The sequence below is a fragment of the Aythya marila genome (assembly GCF_965140915.1).
Source record: "Aythya marila genome assembly, chromosome: 4".
Taxonomy (NCBI): Eukaryota; Metazoa; Chordata; class Aves; order Anseriformes; family Anatidae; genus Aythya; species Aythya marila.
The window spans coordinates 6,798,765-6,825,104 of record NC_139045.1 but is presented as its reverse complement, the minus strand read 5'-3'; the positions used below and the strand labels follow the sequence as shown (position 1 = coordinate 6,825,104).

Below are 26,340 nucleotides of genomic sequence, written 5' to 3'. Positions count from 1 at the left end.
TGAAACACTTACACTAAAGACCAGTGCTGGGACAACACTAACTGAGACTGTTCCTTCCTTCTGGTTTTTGAAGGACGCTATCACCTGTTCCTTACAGATCAGCTCTGCACTAAAAACGACTTCAGGCTTGGATGAGGGACTCTTGATAGAGCAGGGACGTGTTATCTTCACTGGAAGAAAGGGCCTGGAGTCATCCCACTAGCTCTGGACACTGAAGTTAGGAACTGAAAGTCTGAGATAAACCTTGTTTCCTCCTACAGTCATATATCTGTGCAGCCTCAATGGATGATCCAGCCTACCTGAAAAACACGAGGTATTTATTTTTCTCCATTGAGATTTAGTACAGTTCAGGCCTCCGATGCCTTACAACAAAGTTAGATTAGGCCACTTTACATCTTTCTTTCCATAACCAGTGGATCCTCTAAATTATGAGCTTGTAAGCGCAAAGCATGAGGCAGTGTTTGAAAACAGCCACCCGAGTTACTTAGTGTGAGTACGCATTAACGTGCAGCACCTGCCCAAAGTCATTGATATACTTAACACCTACAAGGGATTGAGAGCCTGCAGGTTAAGAGCACTTGCTGAAATGGTACTCGATGATAGAGCAGCTGTGAAGTCAATTTCAAGACATACAAGTAACTCAACAAAAGATACATGTTTCAGTATGGTACCCTAAATATTTTTCAAAAAGGACACAACTAAAACAGGCCTGTTAAAAAATACAATGTTTCAGTTAAATTTCAAGTGATTTATAAGGAATACGCATTGGCAGTAATTAAAATGAGAACTTTTCTTTTCCTCTGCAGCCTGAGTACGAGGGCTACGTGCTTTTGCAGAGGGAAAAGCTGAAGGACTGAGGAATCTGCTCATTTCTAAGCCCCTTTGAAGAAAGATTCTTTTCATAACCATATTCAACACTGCAAACTTGTATTTAGTGTGTGTGGCAGGAAATGTTTGTATATATATATTTTTTAAATACACTGTGTTGGAACAGTGTTCAGTTTGTGAAATCTGAAAGAGAAGCTGCGACTCTGGGAAATATTGCCACGCTTATACTGAATACTGCATTGATTTTGGTGGCATTAACTCCAAATTAAGCCCCTGGTCAGGGTACAGACATCAGAATCACGCTGTTTCTGAAACAAATAGAGTTTATCCAAGGTTTGTCTACATTACTGATGAAGAGCTACTGCTCCAAACGTTAAAATAAATAAATCCAAACGTTAAAATAAATAAATAAATAAGTGCAAAGCGCCTCGTGGTCCCTAGAAGCATGCCTCCTCTGTTTCTCGAGGAGCTGAACCAAACCAGAGCAGTCATCCCTGTTTTCCTTTCAATTACCACGGCTGACAGAACTTATGATAGGGAAATTTCCGCCAGCCTTAGGACTCCCATTCAGGGAAAGGAAGACACTCTAAGACGCTCCGGAGATACAAAATGATGCAGTATTTAAAAGCAGCAATGAGGTCTGAGTATTCTTTGGAGACACTAGACAGAGCAAAACAGTTTCGTGAAAAAAATAAGCAGTATTCCGGTCAGATTTAGGCAGCGAGATAAATACTTTAAACAGCTTTTACTGGATGAATTGACGAAGGGACACAGAGATTTACTGGAGAGACACGAACAACTGTGGAAACTCCTCCACGCCCGCAGCGGCCAAGCCTCCGCTCCCAGGCGTCGCTTTCCCCGAAGATGTGCCCGGGCACCCTTCGGGGGGAAGCTCCGGCAGGGCGAGCAGGTCAACCCGCTGCCGCTACCTTCGCCCGGGGGCAGCGCGGACCTTGCCCCCGTCTCCTCGCTCCCCGCGAGCCGGCCCTCGGCGCTACCTGGTTGTGCTGCGGCTGGGGCAGCAGCTGGGACGGCGGCGGGGCGGTCTGGAGGCCGAGCAGGGCGGAGAGCTGGGCTGCCGACAGGCTCCCGTTGGTGCCGAAGGCGAGGATCACGTCGGCGGAGAAAGCGGCGGCGGCGGCGTTTGGGAGCATCTCCGGGGAGCGGGCGAGTGCGGCCGGGAGCGCGGCCCCTCCGGCCGGGGCTCGGCGGGGCGGGGGAGGCGGGCGGCCCCTCCCCGGGGGGGCGGCTGCGAGAAGGCGGCACCGGGCTCCGGCCCGGCCCCGTCGAGCACCTGCCGGGCCCCGCACGCCGCCCCCGAAAGGTCCCGGCCCCTTACAGTTTGATTCAGACGTGGGGGATTTCGGCTTTTTTAATAAGCAAGCGGGGAGCTGTGTGACTGACCCCAGGCAGCAGGAGCACCACCTCCCCCTCAAGAGGCAGCGCTGCAAGTTACTCCCCAGCTGCCCCTTACAATATTTCTTACCCTGTCTCCAAATCGATACCCGATATATATTTTAACGCAAGGTGATTTAAACATTCTTATTTAGACCTCTGTGGAACTACACTGAAGAGGATGAGCCGAAGTGCTCCTCAGTCCCACATCTTCTGAAAGCAGAATTGACACCGCGTGCCATGGGGTGTGGGTATCAGCACCACACTGCAGGCACTGTCACTTCTTTGGATAAACTTCTTTGGAAGAACACAGAGCACTACAACCCCATAAGTTCTGCTACTGAAGGAACTAAACCCATCCTTAGAGCCTGAAGGGCTGAGGCACTTTTACGCTTCCCAGGTACTCGGTTGGTAGAGGCTTAAGCAGCCCCTAGCCCAACGTAGCCACCAGTTGTTCCCAGTGACTGACCCCATCACCCTAGTTCAACAGCGGTGCCTGAAGACACTCCACCCTCCCCCCCTATAAAATCTCTATTTACAGGGGCATTTTTGGTGTCTTCCAGAAAAAAACAATACAAGTTTTCTGCTGCTATTGACAGAACCACAACATACTTCTTCCAGTAGCAGAACTGGGGCCTCCTGTACTGAATATGCCTATTTCTAAACACAGCTCTGCTCGCAGTCGATTACTTGAAGGTATTCTGTGTATTTGAAGAGTTCCTTACTACCAGCAGATAAAGCGGAAACAACACCAACTGGCTAAAAAGAGCTAAATCAAAACAGGCTGCTGGTGCGTCAAGAAGATTTGTAAGTGCTCTATAGTGCAGGGCCAAAGAATTAATTTCAAAACCATTTTATTTTTTAAGGACTTCCTTTTTAATCAGTAACAGAAATATAAAGGATAATTTAAATTAGTGTAATTAAGCAAACTCATATTTGCATTAGTTCTTAGGCCCATATTTGCATAATGCTGAAAAGTTCAAGGAATTCCTGAATAATTCCATTAAGAATTACTCTCTTTTGCCAATCCTCTACAGAATGAAAATCCTACTCTATTTTTGAGAGACAGCCAAACCTTTTCCTCAAGGAGTGATGCATTCATACTGCTCTACTTTAAAAGAAGTTTCTAAACTGTTTCTTGCTGAAAATGACCACAAGAGCCAGAAGAGCCCCAAACAAGACCGGAGGTCATGTACCTTTCCCACTGTATATATAGCACTTGAAGGATGCTTTAGATGTTGTGTATACCCTTATGACGTACGTACAGATCCATCAGGCGTGGTCTTGGTTCATCTCAAGTCTGATAAAGCCTAGCCAAAACTTACAGAGCAGAATTCTTTCTCAAACTGAAAGAACAACCCGTTTGTACACTGTAAACCAAGTATTTCCCAATAGTACTTCACGGTCCTCATTCGCTATTGTTTCGTTTCCTGCTTTATGCACACCTGTGTAACACTACTGTCATATTTAAACCACTGTCAGGTGCCAGCGCACCAGGTGGTGACTGGCAGTGGGGGCAAGATGACGTAAATCAGCTTCTCTGATCTCCTGAAGGGCCATATCCTCCCTGAATTGGGTTCCCCTTAAGGAAGTCAGTGAAACTGTAGCTCCTTACACCACAGCCAGAATGATTTGTGATTTTGTTATTTACTTATCTCAAAGTCAGAGGCACCCTCTGTGTCTACCTTCATTCAAACCAATTGAAATTGTTATTTTCAAACAGATACTCATATCGTAACCCTGTAGTTTGGCAAAGTAAGACTGGCACACCCATCCCCTGCATTCTTACTGTTCGCATGCTTTTTCTCTCAACCCTTTGTTGGATTAACTACTTTAATAGGATTTAAAATGATAACCTGTAATTACACTTAAATAAAATGACGTATAGCAAATAGGTATTTCTAGGGGAAAGTATCTAGGTAGGTATGTAAAAATATTAGACTGACACCTCAAAAACAATCTCCTCCTTCCCCCCCCCCAAGTATTTCTCTTTACTGTGTAAATGAACTCTCAGCAGCTCTTTGTTCATTTTTTAACTTGGCTAGGCAGGCTACAATACTCACAGCAACTACATCTTAACTTCCAGTGCATCACAGATTAATAGCACGTTAAGGCAGATGCTCAGATAGTTTTCACTATTGCCAGCTCAGGAATCTTTCTCCTGATTTCTGGGCTCTTGCAAGTACTGAAAATGAATTCAAAAGGAAAACTGGGGTGTCAAGATATGCAGATTTTGGTTCTGTAATTTAATGGTTTAATAGTGAATTACAAGTGTCTGAGGCATGATGTGGACCTCAAACTGTGAGAGGTATAACGGCATTGCTAGGGTAAATCAATCATAACTTGCTTCTTTGGTGAGGCTGCACTATCAGTAACATTTCTGTATTGTTTACCACCCTGAGAAGCTTAGCTCATACAAAAGGTTAACTTTATGCAATATATTTCACCCAGGAAGAGGCATTACCCGTTCTACAGCCTCCCACTAGAGCCAGCTTATTAGCTCTCTCTCTGCAAAACTGTAGAATACCCTGCTTCTGATGAGAGAGAGGTAGGATACATCCTCCCTGAGATTAAATATTGCTTAAGCAAGCATCTTCAAAAACAACATCTCTGTAATAAACCACATAAGATGAAAAGCTTTACCGCTTTTATTTTCGAATACCAATATAGAGAGATATTTAAGGATCTTTAGCCACAATCAGAATGAGTTCTTTTTAGTAGATAAACAGACGAAACAATCTTCACTTCATAGCTGCTCATTGGAAAACTGAGCTTAATAAAATTCCACTGACATTTGAGAAATATTATCTGTTCCCACCTTGTTTGCATAGGGTCATGACTATTTGATAGTATGGAGATATAAGAATAGAATAATAGATAATAATTCTAGTGTCAAAGTTCAAAGGTTTTTTGAGCCTAATGTTTTGGCCAAATGCCATCTCTCGTTTTCAGCTGGTTGGCACAGACCTCTAACTTACAAATCTGGTAGCTGTTGGACTACAGTTTCAGACAGTGAGACAGTGCCTGGAGAGCTGAGCCAGCCTATAGCAGCTGTGCATCGTGACTCAGAGCACCCAAGATGTGTGCGCAAAAATATAGGAAGTAATAAACATTCTTAAAAGAGAGCACTGTTCACTGTGATATGGCCTTACATTGCCCAAATGATCTGTGCCAGAAGAGCCATCTTCTGAAAAAATACAGGTCTTATGCAGCATTTGTTTCTTTTTTTTTTTTTTTTTTTTTTTTTAAAAAACTACACATTCTTTTCAGTTAAAACATTATCTTGTAAGAAAAGAAGTTCAGAAGTTTGGATTTTTTTTTTTCAATTTACAGCTTTTCAACTTATTCTGAAATTATAAATATTTTCATTATAAAAAAGAATTTGTACATTTACAAATTCAGACTAGTATTTCAGCTCGTTCCCCCAAGTCTTTTAAAAATACTTTTAAATTTAAGTTTTCAATTATTCTAAAATTAGGTTAAAAAAAATCAAAAAACTTTAAAAGTGTTAAAATCACTTATATTTTGTGGGAATGTTTTCATGTGTGTGTGTTTTGTAGGAACATGTCTAGTAGGGATCTCTCACCTGCTCAAGACCTTTAAATTCACCGAAGGACCCCGGGGGGAAGGGCAGTACATGACTAAAAGCTACAAGTCCAGATTACATTAACATATCTGCACTGAATTGTATGTATCTAAAGAACAAGGGTTACCACAGAATAAAGGAGAAGCAGTCATATGTCAATATTAGTACGATTAGATAAGCAGAGTAGTGTCAGCAGGATGTCTGAGACACAACACGCTGGCGCTGTATTTTACAGGCTGGATCCTGCAGGGATCAAAATTAACCCTGTGAGAGAGCAATGCTAAAGCAGCTGCAAGAATCATTTAGATTTATTTTCCCCCCTTCCAATTCAGTAAGGTGGAAAAAGTGAGTAGAGTTTCTAAAGAGGGACCATAACAGTGTTACCAGTTTCCATTACAGGACGTGGGAGGAAAACCATTTGTTCTAGAAAATTTTCTAGATCAGTGACCTTCAACACACTTGTCCCTTCCTTCATTTCTTGTAAGTACAGCTGCTAAACATGCTTGAATAAGCGAGTTCTTTCTGAAAAGATGAAAACTCAGCTCTGTTGAGTTTGCAAACTGTGTCAGTATGCTTAGCTTGTCTCCAGAATAGGTGCTGTACAGGCACTTGAGACTGGCAAATGTGTGTTGAATCCAGCCTTATTTTTAAACTAGCAATATGGGGGAGAGAAAAGAAGGTGCTGGAGGGTAGAGGAGATGTTAATTCAGAGGAAAATTATAGTTGCATCTAACACTTTCTTGGTTTGGGACGCAGTACTTTATCATATAGAAATCAGGCCTTTTCTGCCTCCAGGCACTTAGTTCTCTTCCACACACTTGCCTAACACCGAGATTTTTAAAGTTTTGATTAACAGATGACAACACTCAAGCCTGGATGAATTCTTAAGTACGTACTGTCACAATGCCAAATTTAAATTCACAATATACTTAAAAAGCATGGTGCTTTAATCTGTTCATATATCCCCCCAAATGACTTATGTTTTAAAATTTGAGATATGGTTCTCAGTCAAATTTTAGTCCACCTACTTGGGGTATATTGCTGAAGAGCCAAAAGCATCCAAGTTATAACTGCATCCTGAATATACTTTAGCATCTAACTGTAGACATATGCAAGTTAGAAAGTGCATTATCATCATTTGAAAGATATTTTATATCATGTTGTTGCAAGACCCACAACATTATCACAAGAAAGCACCAGAGTTGCACGTTGTTCATGACAACTTTTGAACTCCTTGCGTTTTCAGGAACTTGTAACAAGTATTTCTAGCCTGGATTAATACTTGAAGCCTGAATCCTGCCTGGCATGAAAACAAGTGTTGTTGAAAAGTATTAGCAAACAACTCATAATTGCTGTGTAGAATTCAAAGCCACAGAACACCTTTGAGGCTAGGTAAGAACAAAACAGCATTGAATACTCATATTGATCATCAAAATATTCAGGTACGTTAGCCAAGATGTTATGAAGTAAAACAGGAAAGGGTATGAACCCTTAGATCTAACAATAGGTATACGTTTTGGACCTAAGTTTGGATCTCATATATGCCAAGGTGAAGCCTCTAAGACCACAGAAGAAACACGCTGGATCAACCCCAGGCAGTTTCTATTTCATCTTTAGGTTATTCAAATCTGAAGCATTATGTGTATGAATTACTATGGACTTCATTCACACAACGGCATTTCCATGCTCATTTCACTAAATACAAGTGTACATAAACACAAGAGGTATTTAGAATATTCCACAACTAGATAATTTATAGGTAAAGTCTTTAACATATGCAACCAGAGGTACAAGGACACTCATAGGCTATGCACAACTCTTGAAACCTGGTGTTTGCAGTATCTAGTAAATAAAAGATAAGATAATTATACTCTGTATTACTGTAAGTAGAATTTGCATTTTTTTTTTTTTTGAAAAGTTATCTCAGGAACCTGAAAGCTATTGGTAACTTGTATACTGCCATTATTTCAAATCTGCCCCTTAAGGGCAGATATACATATCTCAGTGAAACTCATAGAGCTCTTACTGCTTTTCATGTTCTGTATGCTTTCTCTTAGGGCATGAATGCATCTGACTTCAGGGATTTAACTGAGCCTAGGCCTGCGTGTGAGAAATCACTGCAGAGGAGTAAGCCCTGCCAAAGGATAATGCTCACACGAGGTTTTCCTTTAGCAATTTGAGCAGAAGCACAGAACAAATACCTGTTTCAGCCACATGCGTAAATCAATAAATAGATTTTACGTATGTACCAGCTTGTTCTACTCCCCAATGCTTACTGTTTAGGTTAGAATTTCTAATGTTACTTTAACTTTGTCATGGCACACTTGTTTTTAAAGAGTTTTTAGTGCTAGAGATGGATGTTGCAGCATGTGGGTCTCCATGGAACTATTGGTTTTGTTTATCACAACCCAAACATGGAAATGAGAAACTCAAACCTTAAGAAAACTAAGGCACCACAAACAAACAAAAATACCACCACAACCTTCAAAGTATATTCACTACCTGCTGTGGACCAGACAGTGTTAACATGGCTAAAGGATAACACAATACAAACATCTGGTAGACAACATTTCCTGAGCAAGTTACCCATTTAAAAAATAAACTTTTTTAAAAAGTGGGGAAAGTAAAATAAAAGTCTCAGGGATTTGCAGCTCTCGGGAAGATGGCAGAAGAAGCATTCAATAATTGATAATTTTACAACTCAATTCACATGTCAGTTCCTTATTCTAACCCTAAAACCATGTAGAGGATTTAGTTAATTAATACTTTCAAAGGTCTTTGAAGACCAAATACAGTAAGTCCATTGTGTCTATTTATGCTATTCTGGTAGAAATCAGAAGAGAGTCTCCCTGGCAAAGCAGAACAGAGGATGAATTAGAATCACAATTTATAAGTGGAGAATTAAGAGAGTCCCTCACTATTCGCTGGGCCTACAAAAGGCACCCTCTCCAGCAAATCCAGCAGAGAGGAAAAACATAAGAGTTTAGGTCAGCCTGCTTCCTGTGTTTGTGAGCTTGTGAGGCAGATGTGTGCATACAGCATGTTTCCCAGATCCAGACATTAGAAGCAAACAGTAAATTGCAACAGATGAGGAAATGGCCTGTCTATATCCACCTGCATAGCTGTCAAACTACCAATGTGAACTGATGGTAAGAGTCAAAGGGTGGTAAAGAATTTTTTAGCACACATACAGGAAGAACTTCATGAGCAAACACCCATAGGTGTAAGAGAACCTAATTTTAAAAATAGCCTTACACAACCGCCCTAGCAATGGTTCACTTTGTGGTGTGGGTGTAGACCACCACAAGACAGAAGAGCACAGCACAACCAGTGAGAAAGCTTCATAAGTAAACAATTATCAGTTTGCTGCTTGACACCAGAGTCGTTGAAATTCCTAACATAGCTGCTGGCTGTTGCTTTGGGAAGGAAAGATTCACCATCTAATCCCTGTAAGTAAACACAGTTTCAGACCTCACAAAAGGGCAAATGAAGTAATAGTTTAACAGCAGCAGACGCCTCAAATGTGACCTTCATCTGAGAATCTCAAGAACACTAAGTTTAATGAGCTGATCTTCCCAAAACCTTTATGGGGGTAAAGGCAAAACTCATATTTACAGATTGGGAAAGGGCAACTTAGAAATAATTAAGTTCAATTATTTAAATACAAACAAGTGAATGGAACCCACTTCTCACTCCTACTTCACCCCCCCCTCTCTCCAACTCTATGGGAGTGCTTTGTACAAACACTATTCAACAAGGGCAAAGCAGTGTATAGGATTAAATTCCTAAATGAGAGAAACAGAAAGAGTAAGCCCCAAATTTGAGAAATACATTAAGCACCTTACCAAGATTGTTTTTAAAATATAATTAAAAAAAAAAAAAAATCACCTCAGGACCCAGAAATCCCTGCTATTTAAGGACATGCTGTAATTCTGTTGCTTGTGGATGAGGAAGCAAGGTTAAATATTGGTTGACAATAGAATCAACAATAATGTGGAAGAAGCCTTAGAACCTCCTATTTCTAGTAACACATCATTCAAGTCTGGCAAGAGATGCACCTCTGTAACAGTTCCAGACTTACAGCTGATCTCTTTTGTAGGGAAGCATTCATCACTGACACCTGTGAGATAAATGACAGGCAAAGGATTTCATACGTGGCAAAGCTGACACGCAACTGAAATAGCTGCTAACAGGTCAAGCAGCAACTGCCAAGAGGCCAAACAAGTTTTCTTCCACAGACCAGCTGAAGCAGAGCATTATGATCTTTGGATTTCACAGCATGGAAGGAATAGGAAGGGAAGGACTTGGAAAGCATGAGATTACTATTTCTATTTAGGGGTGGGAGGACACAGGGAAGAGGAATCTTTAACTACATTGCAAGAGGAATCAAAACTTAAATAATCAATCTCAAATGTGGTCCTACATTTTAACTTTTTCATGCTTTTATCATCTCCAATGTACTTACTGCAGTAAGAAATATAACAATACAGTCTCAACCTCTCAGATAGTATTTTAGAAGTCTAAGATGATCTTACACAGACCAGTAACATCAGAAGCTTCCAAACAGAAGTGGTTAAGAGAGCAAGACCAGCCAAATTATTCCTACCGCGCCCATTATAGATGTCAGCTCCGGGCTGGTAAGCTCAGTAGAATAAAGTAGTACATGGTGTTAAAATGTACAGAGAGCATTATTATGAACAGATTAATTTCCTTATATATCTTTTGGCACTTACATGTTGTAAACTTTTAGAGACTTTGATTAATATTGTTGAAGTACCTCACAATATATCACTAAAGAACCAAGAAACACAAGTTTTGCATTGTAAAATTTCCAATTTTATGAAATTTTAAGAATTTCCAAGGCCTAAACTCTTACATTGCCATGCAACACCAAATGTGCAATGCCTCAAACTGTAGGAGACACTTTTTTTTTGGCATTTAGTATCTCAGTTTTTCTTCACTGAGATATTTAAAAGTTTTTGTTGTGATGAAAAAATGCTATAATTCAAGACCAGTTAATAAATGTACAACACAAGTTCAAAACGGATTCACTTATACCTAAGTGATCAAAAGCAAACAAAATGCAGATCATTCAGTGATCAGTATACATACCTTTGTTTATAGAGAAGAGATTCTGTCACAATGTCAGCTACGTAAATATTGTGACTATGTACCTAAACACTTGCATCTCAATACTTTCATCTTCTCAGGCATATTATTTGCCTTGCTGCTTATAACATAAAACTTCCCCTCTCTGTCCTTGACTCAGTAGTAACATGAGAGTGTTTGAAATTCAAACAAAACCTCCTTGTCCCGAGAGTACAAGGGGCGGAGGAAGATGCAACTAGACAAATAAGTTGTTCTTAGTGCCTTATGCCACCCCCCTTTGATAAAAGCCAAAAGGAGACACTCAGGAGGTCACTCAAGGACAGCCATTCCTGGGTCCCTTGTCCCCAGCTCCTTGTCCATACTTTGTTATGGAGCTCTCTGGCGAGTGGACTGAAAGCTGAAAGTCACTCTGTTACTTCTTTACTGAAAGGGTTGTGAGGCATTGGAACAGGCTGCCCAGGGAAGTGGTGGAGTCACCATCCCTGGAAGTCTTCAAAAGACGTTTAGATGTAGAGCTTAGGGATATGGTTTAGTGGGGACTGCTAGCGTTAGGTCAGAGGTTGGACTCGATGATCTTGAGGTCTCTTCCAACCTAGAAATTCTGTGATTCTGTGATTCTGTTGTTTATACTAAGAAAAAGAAATTAGACTTCTGAGACATTTTGATAGCACTTACAAGCACAGGGAAGAGGTGTTAGCCTCATGACAGAAGAATGCAATGACTAGCACCTGCCCTAACACTATTCAAGTGCAATGGTTTCTAATGTTGCCAGGCAAAGGTTCTTACATTCAATTGCACATTCACACAATTTCCCTTTTAGCCTTTTTAAGGAAGTGATAGGACTTGATTGACTCTTGATTATGAAATATCTGGCAAGGAAATGGTTCCCTTGCACAAATCAGAAGCACACAGGATTTGGCATTAATGTTAAAATAAAGAGAAGAATCTTCATCTCCTGCCACCAGATTCAAGTAATACAATAACTTAACATTAAATGTGAAGTTATTTCCATGCATATGAAAACAACTGCCAATACTCAAAACAGATTGTTAAGCAACTGAAGTGATTCCAAATGATTTATCTAAAATAAATTTCCATCACGAAACTACCATGAACATTTATGTTAATTCTTATAAACGAGCAATTGCTCTAGTTTTAAAACCATTTTGCATTCCTGACTTGAAACTTCAGATTTTATATTTTAACTTGATATCACTAACTACATTTGTATGAATCCCTTTCAAACTGCTGCCAGGAAAGATTCCTCATTATTCCTTCTTTAGAGAAAAGCATCATTCAGAAGCAGATCAGCTTTGCTGGTTGTCAGACCAACAAAGTTAAACAATGGAAGCAAAACAGCCAAATGGACATCAAAAGAAGTCAGGAGAAGGGAACTTTGCAAATAAACTTCGTTACTCCTGATTTGCACTGCAAAGCCATGGACTCCAACACTGCCTTTCTGGATTCTGGCAAATTTTTAGAGCAGTATCTGAACCTGGATCATACTTTTAAAAAAGCTATTTAATGGCTTTAGTAGTTTTTAACAATATTGGATGGCATTACATTAGTGGCTCGTGTGGCTGCCTTGGTTGAAGAGGATTTCTAGACCTATGAAATACCAAATTCTAAAGATACCTGAAATGTAACACTCACAAGACCTAATTGACTTTTTTATACTAAGGAAAACAGATCAGTAATGTAAAAAGGCACAGCTCTCACAGGGATGCCAATTATTCTGTTTAAAAAAAAAAAAAAAATGGGGAAGGATATCGATATTTTAAATCACAAAATAATACATACAGCAACAAGGTGGCTGGAGATGAACATAAACTCCTCAGTCTACGCTAGTATATGACTAGGCCTGGAAATGGCCACATTATAACCAGGTTCCCCAAATCCTATCAATATGTGTTTAGCTTTTAACAATCTGTGTTTGCTTATAGTAATCATTCTTCTCACACTACTTTCCTAGCTGTTTATAACACTGCACAGACTAAGCCTTTGCCTCACTAAAACCAAAGAAAAACTCTTCCTGTCTTAAGAAGAGACAGGATTTGTAGCTCATCTTATAAGGAAAGGACAAGATGAGGAAGAGATGCTTTCTCTCTCTCTCTTTAATTTATAAAGAGAAATAAAAATTGTTTAGAAAACAAAGCACCAGAGTTGCAGTAAAGGGCTGAAATCAGTTTCATCATTTCTAAGAGATGCACGGATAGCAGACAGGCACAGATATGGACACTGCAGTCATAGGCAGTCTTCTAACAAGAAGAAAAAGGGACAGAGAGGAAAGTCAGGGGCATACGTCAGTGAAAGATCTGATAAACAAATACGTTCCTGAGCAGGAAACTAGAATCGCCCTGAGAAAATCAATGTGATGTTACCTTAAATAGCATTGTCACTTTTTCCCCAGCAAATGGTATGAAATCCAACATTTCATGCAGTGATGGCTCATGACTCTATTGCACTTTTCCTTTAATCTATAAGTCATTTGTTTGCTTTGTTAGGGCACTGCCTTTTAGTCCAGTTACAACAAACCTACGGTGTCATCAGGGACTACATGGCACAGCTCCTGTCAAGAGGAGATTCACAGCTGTCCTCTTGGCCTGCCCCCATCCTTGAATCCCAGTGCCCTGCTGATCAACAGCATGGGTTGTGCCCATGCAGTTTGTTCTGCTCTGACAGGTGCTGGCGTTTGGCAGCATTCCCAGCAAGCAGGCAGTTGCAGAGAGATGAAGACTTGGCTCCAAGTCAGAAAGCCAGCTCATGCAAAGCATGGAAGGATCTGGAGGATGCAAAGGTGTTAAACCCCTTTCATGTTTTCACAGTCCTGAAACTGCCACGGGCTGCTCTAAAAACTATGTTGGCTGCCAGTAGTTGCAGGCACTTTTACAGAAGCTAGAACATCAATAAGAAAAAAATAAAATTAAGCACAGCCAAATATTTACCATAAATTTACCAGAAAACCTAGAAGGATATCCCATCATCATCTTCCAGCTTACAACAGACCTCACTACTCAAGCTACCCAGATCATGCTGTGTGGATTACTTGCAACTCCAAGTCTGGCTTAAGGCAACAGACCTATAGTTTTCCCCCTAAAAAAGGGTCCAGCCCCTCCACCCTCCAATATCTGACCCTTCACTTCCTTCTGGAATTGCAAGTGCTGTTTTGCTTCCATTGTTTAACAGCTGTGACCCTACAGCTGTCAGTGCAACACCACCAGATAGGACTCCTTTGAAGCTGCTATCAAAGCTGAAGACAATCCACTTGTGAAATTAAGTTTTCTTCCAGTTCATTGGACTTAGATGTTGAGAATCCCATGTGTAAGCAGCGCACAAAGCAGAAGGACAAATTCTTCCTTCTCCCTCCCTCTCTGTTCACACATTTTCAGAATGCTAGCATGAGAGCAGTCCTCAGTGAGTCTGGGATAAACTTAAGAAAGAAAGGGTAGTTATCCATTTAAATCCCGTTGTACCTTAACTTGTTAACTAATTTTCTTGATTACATATATGTAGAAACATTCAGTGTGGTTACCATAGTCAGGGAGAAAGACTCTGAGAAGTTACTTCTTGCCTTCTCAGCCAACTTTATTATTTATTAACAAATCTATTTTTAGCATACCAATTGATGCTATCCCTGATCATTCAACTTACACTAAAAGAGAGTTATATTACCAGGAGACCTGTACACGTAGCCTACCAAACCACAGAGACCATGTTTCTCAAAAGTCACCCTAAAAATCCCAGTGCTGTCATCCTACTTTGAATCAGAGCTTTGCCTGTTTGGGCAGAGCTTAAGTGTAGAAAATTGGCATCAGAAGGAACTGGCACATTGCTGCCAGCAAAAGCACTGCATGCTTCTTAGGTCAGAGCCACATTAGATCGTTGGCAGCTACTGGAATATTTCCAGATTCAAAGCAGAAAGACTTTGTCGAATACAAAGAGATCTAAGATCAAGGTGGATGCTTTTATTCCAAAACTGTACATGCAATTTGCACAAACATGGAACTACGCAAGATTTATGACAGCAGAAATGGAACTTATTGACTACAACAACCCAAGACTCCAGATGGTAGACTAAAGTTACTTCAGAGACATAAAACTTTATATGGGGCAGAACTGTAACAGAAATCAGGGTAGATATAGACAGATTGCTAACATTTTATTTTATTTTTACTAGTATAGACACCAAATGTTAGGTTTGTTTTTTAAACACACACACAGTTATTCCACCCTTGCTGGGGCAAGAGCTAATGCATCTCATTGATGCTGTGGTTAGGCATGGCAGGGTTTCTAATCCACAGAAAGCTATCTGTGATTAGCCAGTAACCATGCTATAAAAGTTAGAAACCAGGATATGAGTGCCTCTGAAGGGGAGCACTGATTTATTTTTACAACTGATTTTAAGAAGTTAATCCCAACCCAGGCTCTAAAAAGCTCACATACAGCACACACATTCACATCAGTGTGTTAGAGATAAAAATCTGTACTTCCAAAACACTTTGGATACTGACAGGTAGGATAAAGAAGGCCTCTGCATTACCATTTTGTCCTCTGTTAGGCACAGTTAACTATGCACATGAACACAAGTGAGGCACAGGACAACTACATTTGCTAAGGAACTGAGGACGTAAAGAAAGAATTCAGCTATGAATTCAGACCCAAGTTTCTGCCACACCAGCAATATGTCTTTCAGTTATTTACTGGGAACACCCAGTACGTCAGCTTTTCAACAAGTACTTATTAAGGAGCCATTAATTACTGTGTATCCAAGTGCTAGAGTATTTCAGTTCCCTCAGCTCTGGTAAAAGTATTGTTGTTCTTGATAAACCAGAACTGTAACTAATCCTCCAGCCTTATGCCTGACTGTATATTTGGTTTTAGTGATACAATCTCACTGTGCTCAATGTTCTATAAGAAACAGCAGAAGCATGCTGTTAAAAGAACAATTTTAAACTTCTCAAATTGTTTGGACAACTGAGAACTTGGCGATCCCTGGTACGGCCTTCTCTCTGCACAAACACAGCAACTCTCAGAGCAGAGAATTATTTCAACAAACACTATGAAACATGCATTTTGGCTTTGTTGTGAAGATTTACTCAAATTTGGCAGTGTTCTGTGCTTCCTCTCGTCCCGTTCCCCAGCATCCTATCCTTCAGCCCACCTCCTTTCCCCTTCTGACTCTTCTACATTCTTTACCAACCTAAACAGCGCTTCTGTTGTCTCTTCTGCTTCGTGCTACCTCCCTCTCCTCTGCTGTTGCTTCAGTTCTCCAACCCTAACACTGTGGGTGCTGGGACCAAATTGACATCCCAAGAAGACTCAGTCAACAGCTTCTGAGGTGTCCTCAAGCTGTTCTGCTAGTCCCACATGCCAGGACTTGTGCATGTGGGCTCTGAGCCATGACTGCCTCACCTGTGATGTGATTAAGCCTCATCATCACTGGGAAATATTTTACAGCTTGCATAAACAACTTCCAGATGAATTCTATGGATGCCTAGGTTTAGAAAGCATTCCTACTGGGTTAAGGCAAATGAACCTGACATTTTGCTTCTGGATTTTCAAGTAGAGATATCTGCTGTGGTATACTGCTTTGCTGGCTTAAGCAAGCATTCAGCAGTTACTACATAAGCTTTCACCAGCCATGCTGTCACTACAACTGCACTCAAACTAAACCTTGGTGGAAAGCTTAGCTTCAGAGAGGTACCGTTACGAGGTGGTGGTGTTTCCAGGTTTTTTGCAAGTGCATATCTCGCATTATCATCATCACATCACATCCACCAGCTCTGGGAAACAGTACTTTTCTCTTGTGTACTTTTTGTGTTGTAGGCAAAGCAGACAACCAACTACAAAAACATGGAAAAGTAAGCAGCAGACACTGAATGTTCAAGTTCATCTTCAGATCTTTCTTCTTCTCTCCATTGAGAGTGAGAGAGACGTCCAGACACCTTGTATCTCACCACTGTCTTCCTACCACGAATGGTCAGGTCACGTTGTGCTCTTTGATTTTATATCACAAGGTCACAACGGACTTATTTGCAAACACAATACAACCTTCCTGTTTTCCCTGCTTTCACATATAGACATTGTAAACAGCATTGTACTGAACTATAGAATGGCTACTTAAAACCCAAAATGATCAAATCAACTGCTGGATACCAGTAGTGACTTAAAGGAACAGACAGAATACACCAGCTCATACGTGCAGTCAACAGAACAGCTGCTGCTACTTGTAAGAAGCTTTCCAGAGAATTTCAGTACATGAGTTAAGAAATTCTCCTTTCCCAGTCAGTTTAAAGATCTAGCTTCTCTTCCTGATGCATCTTCCCAGTTCAAGGACTGAGCCTTAGCTGGTCCTAATAAATCCACTGCCCTTTACTGAGATACTGGATCCCAATTTCTGATTTTCTCCAGCCTATAAACAACCAGACAGCTTGCCAGCTCCATATTGCCCTTACCCTGAGAGACATATGTGCCCAACAAACCTAGAAAGCAGCAGCACTGAAGCAGTAGCAGAAGGGAGAGGTCGCAAACCGTTTATCTTTTGCTCTGCTACCATCAACACTCGCCCTCAAACCTTTTCATAGGATGTTCTGGGTTGGAAGGTACCTTAAAGCAACCTTTTACCTCTTCACAATTTCAGAACAGACAAATCTGCCTACTCTGGCTTTGGAAAAGAACAGACTTTTCAGTGATGAAACCACTTAATGTCCTGTGAAGCCCACAGCTAGCTCCTCTAACAACATGAACACTGAACAGCAGTGTTTCCATGAGGAAACGGACTAACGCTTTACATGTTCCTAGGTGGGAAATCCTGTCAGCTAGTAATCAGACAGTGCAGATCGAGAATCCATAAATATTTTTTGATGTTTGCGAAAAAACACTAATGTTTTTCGGGTATGACCCTCAAAACCAAAGAACCCTCACAACCTGATCAAATAGGAGATACAAGAAGTCACAAGGAAATAGCTGTGTGTTACTACATCATAATATTCTTACCTGTATAAATATTTAAATGACCGATATCTCTTTATTCCCTTTGGCTTCCCAAATGCCCCAAAAGGGTCACGTAGCACTAATCTACTCATGCTAGTGAGACTAATGATTTGCTAAGGAAGACGTCAGAAAAAAAGCTTCCTCCTCAACAACTCTCTGACCTGATAAAACATCAGACCGCTCAATGATTGAAGTAGTTACCTTGTATAATAGTGGCCTTCAACAGGACATATCATCAAAGGTTTTCTGATCTATGAACTGGGGAAACGTTTCTTGGCAAGGAAAAGTCTCCGTTGTTTGCCAAGTTGCACGACTACCTTGATTACCTTGAACTTAAAATAATAAGTGGATGCACAATATAAGCACCGCAGAAATGCTAACAGTAAACTTATAAGATTAGGATGTGTTTGCATTTCAGCACAGCAAAGCAGGCATTTTATAAGATCTCCTGAAGACCGGACTGTAAGAGTTTTGACACAAGCAAACTTCAATTTAGAAATTTGTGAAGTTTCACAGATGCTTACAGATGGAATTTGGAGCAAATCCAAGTCTATCCCATATACTTTGAAAATGTCTTTGCTATCAGCAATAATATTTCTTACTGTTTATTCATCACACCTGTTTTACCCCACTAGGAATTTCTGCAAGAATTCCAAGAGATAACATAGCTTTAGTCTTTTTTTTTTTTTTAAATATATATATACACACACACACAAACATACACACACAGGCATTGTTACTTTCTGCTTCATTGAAAGGACAGTGTAATTGAATCCAACTAATCTTTTTTTTTCTTCAAATGAAATAGTTTATTTTTTTTTGTTCACAAAATAGTTTTAGAGAAATGATTATATTTAAAACACTGAAGGTCTTCACTTCAGCTAAGCCAGTCCCATGTTAGCAAATAGAAAAAGTCTTCAAGCTTCCTATTTTTTAAAACAAGCTGAGACAGCTGCAGAACACATGCCCCATGTAGGTACTAATTTTGATTCTTTAATTAGGTTATATTGCACCAAAAAAAACTTTCACTTTGATGGACACCTCTGCAGTTCAGAATATATACGAGATATTTGAAAAGATACTGCAGAGAAAATTTCATCTAAGTCTTATTCTGAAAATTTAGTATCAAAAGTGTTGATTATCCTTTAAATTACAACTAATATTTTAAAACCACTGATATGGATTAGTATCAGTGGTAGCATGCATCCTGAGACGTGGCAGGTGTCAGACCACTCAGGTTTATGCCATCCCTGTTCTTCAGAGCACCTAGCATACCCTCAAATGGTTTACTGAGTTGGGGTTCTTAATCTTCAGGAGAAAAAAAACAAAAACAAAAAAAACACTTCCAGATACTTTCTGGAGGTAAGGAAATTACTCAGAAGATGGGAAGTATTTCAGATAATTACTTTTTCTGCTTAGAGAACTCTTACCTTACCTTTGTTTTACCACCATTTCACTGATTTCGAGTGCTTTACCCTCCTATCATCTCATGGCAACACGCATCACTTTATTCCTCCCATCAACTATAAGAAATTCAATAATTCTGCATGGTACCATGGACTGTAAAGGACAGTACAAGCACATGCACTTCAGCACTGCCAACTGTTTGCTCTTGCTAATCCATTTTGCAAACCCAATAACCAATACAGTGATTAATATGCAACTAGCAGGGCTGTATGCAGCCAAATAACTACATAACACACTGACACAATAATTTGCAGCATGTAAAACAGGATTTGGACATTCATAATGCTCAGTAAATATTTTTTGCAAAGCCAAGAGGAGGCAGAAGGGGTGCCTGTTGCCTTGGCTAACCGCCCTCTGCTGGCACCACCTCTGACTACCTCTGACACCTGCACTCAGACTAACCATCTTTATACCAGTAGCCTACAGATTTATTGACATTTCCATCATTTTTTGTTCAAATCAAAGCTCAATTACAGTGCTGGATTGGCAGCTTTGCATCACGGAGCATTCTTAAGCACCAGTAACAGTTTCTCTGCATTATGCCCAAAAGTTAGAGTTGCTAAAGTGCTGAGGCAATCATCCTTGGACAAGGACTTGCTAAGCATGCAAGATGTCCCACAGACTAATTAGATTTGCATTAAAACAATAGCATTCATTTCCCTGACACCAACTTCCTATAAAACATTCATGTCATCATGGAAGAAGTTTGCTGAAAATAATTAGGTTAGATAAAGATAGCAAGATAGTGTTTCTCATGCTCCTGTTGCTCTTAACATCTCTATTTCATAGTTACACTTTCAACACAAGCTACACCAGGCTTGAAATGCAAGGATAATTGATGTCACAGTCTAGCTGTAAGTGCAGTGATATTAAATGTGGCTTTTTATCAACAGAGAGAGCACTGACCAACATGTGGCCACACCACAATAGTTCAACTATTCGCTAAAATAAATGCCCCATTTTCAACATCACTAATGATAAGTATTCCACTTTTTTTCAGCTTTGTCACTGGATTTGTCTTACTTCAGGATAGTGTTGTATGAGACCCTAATAGTAATATGAAAACCCCAGAGTAGAACCCCATTAGACTAGAAGGTGGACAGAGCAAGGCCAGTCCCTACCCCAAAAATCACATTTGAATCATGGATGGTAGCTACACTTGCAGAATAAATACAGGATGAACACACAGAAGTCCCCAGATTTTTGCACACACCAGCCTAAGTCATCCTGTACTGAGCCTAGTTTCTCATAACACTTGGAAGGACCAGCAGCAGTCCTGAGGGGGTGCAGAGGGCTCTGACTGATATGAAGGCATGATGAGAAAAGCACAGCTGTACCCTACCCCAGGATTCTCTTGATCTTGCCCCCAAACAGCCTACAATGTAGAGAGCCAAGCTGCTCATAAAGCAGTGACCTGAACTACTGCAGTTTACAGACAGCCTGTGAAAATAAAACAGCACCAGTTTCACTTTTCTGCATTGTTTCAAACTCCAACTTCCATCAAGTCCTGCATCAACCTACGGCACCATAGGAACTCTTACAATTTGTCAGTTTTTGTACATCAGAGATATAATCCTAAGGAATAAGAGCACTTGCAGCCCTTTAGTTAGGTAATGCTCAGATTCTCTTTTTTTTTTTTTTTTTTTTTTTTAAAAAAAATAACCCTCCCCAGCTTAGAAGACTCAGTTTCTCTACCAAGCGTTTTCTGAACATTCAAGAAAGTTTCTCACAAACAAAAACCTATGGGATAGCATGAGCCTCCTACACAAAAGGAAAGTCCCTTCTAGAAGATTCCTATATCCTTTAACATTCACTTTGATGTTTCTGGAGTTTCTATAACCCAAGTTAAAATACTTGCTTTCTGCCATTCATCCTGTCTGTTCACCTCCTAAAACTGATTGTGACAAAAATCCAAGAACCCCTCATTGTAAGCCTGCAGCCCAGCACTAGTTTGAGAATTGTAGCGATTTTTTACATGAACTGTTCATTGAGGAGCATACATTAGACCAATTGACAGCATCAAAACTGCCACAGAGACACAATTCTTGACCACTTTTCCAGTTGATCTCAATCTGTGTCTAATCATGGTGAAGCTATGATGATATACACGTATAACAGGAAGGAATTGAAGGAGTAAAACTGATGTAGCTCTGTAGAGGGGCTAATGTGTAGACTTCTGTTCTGTAAAAGGTTACTAGTCTGTAACCTATTATAATAGATTAGACAGAACGGAGTCTGAGCATGAAATGTTTGCTGTGTCAGTAACAGGGAACTGTAGCAGGCACAATTTCCAAGTGTTTTATAGTGCTACCTGAAACATGTATCCCTTCCTGCCTTCTGAAGGGGTTCAGAAGTGGAGCCACATACCATATTCCCAAGGAACAGCTACAGCAGGTCAGGTTCAGAAATCAGCTCAGCAAAGCTCCTCATGTACTGTCTCTCGTTCACAAGTTTGTAGCAAATCCAAGTTCTGAATTCAAACAAAAAGAAGCAGTTGATTTTCTTAGCTTGCTTTCAGTAGCCTTCAGAAAAAAACAGCTAAGATCAGAGATGCTAGTAAGAGGATTGGTATGTACGAGGACACTAATTCCTCAAAACCATGTAATCTGTGTAGACCAGACAAACAGGAGAATGACTCAATGGTTTTTACTCAGTAGCTGTAGAACTTGAAGGCTCTGCGCATGCCTTTTTCCTTATACATTTGAGGAAAAAATAAGCTCTATTAGCTGGTAAAGCAGCCTGCTACTGTCTCACGCGTGCTAACTGATGGTCATGGAATAAAGTTTCAATTTCCAGTTGAGTCTCTGAAGCCCTCATTTTTAAAATTAAAACATTACCTGGAGAGAAGTAAAGAATACGTGAAGTTGCTACTGAGCTATGACATGAGAGGCCAGATGAAGATCTTTCTTACAGTATCTTATGGTAAATTTCCCCAATCAGAAGGAAAAAAATCATACTTAAAAATCAGTAATTTTAATATTGGTAAACCTGTAGCTTGCCTGCCTAATTACCAAAGCTAAATGTTGAAGAATGCTACAGTTGATGTAAGCAGTTTCACATCAACTGCATGCATTTCCCTAAATCCTCATTACATAGTTACTGAAACATTTGAAGAGTTTCACCAAGTGGATACAAGTTAACTACTGCACTTTTCCTCATTCATTGCTTGGTTACGTAGGTACAATATTTGAAAAATCTTCTCTTTTGGATGTTTTGTCTACCTTTGCTTTTTCCTTCCTGGACACTACATTTGAATACAGAGCTTTTTTTTTTTTTCCTGTAACACATCTTTCTGATATCATAGAAGGTACAGAAAGAACATGCCTTAAATTCATAAATTATACTTAACTGAGGTTTAAGCTTTCTGCACAACCTATTCCCTCTAACTTTTTACTTTTTAATCAGGAAAAAAATAGAAGTTTTGAAATAAGGGTAAGACACCTGGCCATGATGATTATTATTTATTTTTTGCATAGAACTGATGCAGTAAAATTGTCATGACTTATTCACTATATGAAACACTAAAATCCAAACTCCAAAATTATTTGCCTTTGAGTTTGAGTCACATGAATTTAAAAACATTCCCGGTGTGTTTCCCACAAATCATTTACCATTTGATAGACACAGTGATCTTAGACACTTAAGACTGCCATCAGAAGCAACAACAGGTTTGTAATGGGAGCCCTGTGTTTTCTGGGAAAGGCGTGTTAGTCTAGTTTCTCCTCCACTCCCTGTCAGTGAAATAAATACGTTTCAAGCATAGAAGAGAAAGCTCTTATCTTTACACTCTTCTGTGGCTGGGGGGTGGTGATTATCACTACCCCTACAGATTATTGTAAATTATCTTACTGTCCATTTAGACTAGGATACTACTGGTCACTCCACGTATTGGTGAAAAACAGGCTTTAATGAAGAACTTAAAAAAATAAAAGGCCAAACTGCTAGCATGGGAGAGAAATATCACCCCTATTTCAGACAAAGTAAATGGACACAAACACATTAAAGGACAAATCTGCAATGAAATGCAGGTGTCTAGCATTCATTAAACTCCCATAGAAATTACCCATCTAAGCCCTTTTATCAGCCTTGGCCTGCATACTTTGCGTCACCCACAGTCACAGTTAGGAACTGTACCCCATGCTGTCCAAGTACTTCTGTAGCAGGAATCACCCTTGTGTTTGTACGTGTAACCTCAACAATTATTTCATCACCAAAAGAGGAGATAGGATGGGGGTTGAATATCCAGTCCTGAAGGACCCCAAATTCCCAACTAATACTACCTGCTCTGAGCATATAACTTATTATTAAAACCAGAGCCATAATAAGATGCTTCAGTGCAATGGATATCTCACCCATCAATGCCAGACTTCCTCACAGCTTGAATTTCCTCCACTTACAGTCAGTCACAAGCCTGCAGCATCTGTTCCTAGATGATGGCAATAGCAGCAGCCGCCAGGAGACCGTATACATTGTCCTGTTGGCTTACCTTCAATTTCTAGTTTGTATGCTCTGATTATGTGAAAGGTCTTCATTTTGCAAAAACTATATATATATAATGGGCATGCAAGTGATCATTTTCCAAAGCCAGTGAAAAATTTAAGCCTCCTTGACCATTTAGGACCACCTGAGTCGAATTTGATTGAATACTTATAAATACCTGAAAAGGCGGCTACAGTCTGACAAGCTTTTAAAACAGCTAAATCAAGAGTTAATATAATTAACAGAATAAAACTGGCCCCATACTTTCTATATTTATATCGCCATCAAGTGGAGTTAAACATACTGTTACTGTAGTCTAAAGCTTAAAAAAAATAGGTTGTGAAAAAACATGTTAAATACATGTTTTATAAAGAGGCTTTGCTAAAAGCTAAGTGCCTGTGTTACTTTCAGGAAAGATATACAATACAAATACAGCCACTTGAACACATCGCCACCACATTGGCTGGTTAAAGAGGGGAGGAAGGAGGAAAATACATCCTGCAACTGATCTAAATTGTTTTCAAAGTTTTCTTCTCCCTGAAGTTGGATGACAGTTTCCCAAAAGACATGATGCTTCCTGCCTTCTTAAGACTAAATCCTTCAAATATTGGCTGATGTCCACCAGAAAAAAAACACTGGCCAGAGGGAGAAGGAAAAAAACATTCTTTACTGGCAGCAATAAGGAACTTCCCAAGGAGTCCAGCTTTGAATTCTCACTCTATGTAGTTTTTATCTGCATGATCTATTGGGACTCCTCTTCTGGTTCACCTCTTGCTTCAACTGTTAGCTTCCTTAGTGTCAGCGAGAACAGAGAGCTACTGCAGAGTGAGTATGATCTCTCTGAAACCAAGTCTTTTGGAGCCCTCCCGCATCCCAAGGCATGCCTCACCTCAGCTTAGCTGGTGCAACAGCATTCTCCTCTGAGGTACCAGCAGTGACATCATTCATCCTTACATGTGGTGTCTCTAAAAATGGTTCACTGCATAATGTAGGGAAAAGAAAGTGAGGAAATCTTAGTGTGTGAATTGTTAGCATTTGCAAGAAAAATCAACTCTTGTAATGCAAGCAAGGCAAACAGGTGATGATTAAAGTATCCTTCAGAAAGGCACTTCAGGATCCTTACGTGAATCCTAACTGTACCTTAAATTATTTACATTATATTATATCATTCTGGGTGGGTGACTAACACCCTGTTATTACTACTACTTCTGTATTCTTCCCAAAGCTGACATTTTTACAGCCAGACTGTAGGTGGCAGCAGTTCTACAGTTATTTATTTTGCCTGTTTCGTGAAATTCGGTTGTGGGAGTAGAGTCAGAATGAAGAGAAAAAAGCAGCCTTCTCTCTCTGGTTGTCAGAATACTAAGATGTAAAATGTTCTTGTTTCCAAAGGGTTGGTGGTTTGTTTTTTTATACCGCCCTGGAATTTGATCATGCTCTGGGTCTAAGAGAGTAGAGTTGACTCTCTTTGGAGAGTGCTGAGTCATCTTTCTCAGGGAAGGGAGATGCACTGTATTTTTTTCAGAACAGAATTTATGGCCGCCTGAGTATATTTTGATATCTAGAAGCAATACCGTATTATTTCCTTCAAAAGTATATCATTCTTTTGTGTTTGATAAACACTGGGCAAGTGGCAAAAGCTGAAGTAGGCATTTAAAAAAAAAAATCACTTAGAACCATAAGATTCAGTTTTATGGATTGTGATTCAATATTCAGTGTAAAAACTGAGAAATCCAGATTATTATTTAATCCAGGTAAAATCTGGATAGCATGTACAGGTGAGCAGTCTAGAAATAGAACTGATTGTCTGCTGAGTTAAACAAATTTGGCCTGTCTGCCACAGGATTGGAGCTAGTAAGATCAAACTAAATTAAAATCCTTCCTAAGCTCCTTAATGAGCCTGATACAGTTAAGGTGTAACCCAAACATCACAAGTTATATATTTTTGTGCATGCAGTTATACAAAGAATATTATGGCTATGGTATCAGACTCAGCAACACTACACCAGTGTTCATGTAGGTAGTATATCTCTATGTACCAACACTCGTACCCTCCCCAAAATACACCATGACTATCTTTACTTACATGATATTATCTTTTATTCACCCCTCCAAGTCCCTGTTTGCCAGATGAGCAGTGGTATCTTGTCCTATTTTCCTTGCTGTACATGTATTCCTGTACCTTGTTCAGTGAAACTTGGTAACATTGAGGCTGGAGGCATGTTGTTGATGTGCCCATGGCTTTTTTTAATGTTTCTTATACCTACAATAAAAACAAACAAAATTAAGATTATAAATGCAGCTTCACAATCACCTTTTGAGTTGGTCCTTCCCTGCCAGAGAACACTGTCAAGGCACAACAAAATTGAAAGTGCAGACTCTCAGCCACTTGTAGCCCTAATACTTCAGCAGCCAAGGCTTCCCTCCACCTACACACTAGAGTCCTGACTGACTGTTGTTGTTGGTCTTATGTTTGTTTGTTT

General features: G+C 39.9%; 1 protein-coding gene across 3 annotated transcripts in view; it reads right to left on the bottom strand.

Annotated features, from left to right (window-relative positions):
• Positions 1-26,340, bottom strand: part of SLC39A8 (solute carrier family 39 member 8) — a 64,816-nt gene that overhangs the window by 26,746 nt on the left and 11,730 nt on the right. For 2 of the 3 annotated variants that reach the window (XM_082760208.1, XM_082760209.1), the window contains exons 2-4: positions 25,944-26,120; positions 24,747-24,836; positions 21,746-21,848 (exon numbers count right to left, since the gene is read on the bottom strand). In XM_082760208.1, coding sequence (XP_082616334.1) covers positions 21,746-21,748 — 3 coding nt within the window. In that variant the 5' untranslated portion in view covers positions 21,749-21,848; positions 24,747-24,836; positions 25,944-26,120. Of the gene's footprint in view, positions 1-1,826; positions 2,012-21,745; positions 21,849-24,746; positions 24,837-25,943; positions 26,121-26,340 lie in introns of those variants that run through there. The other variant, XM_082760207.1, reaches the window with a different exon arrangement.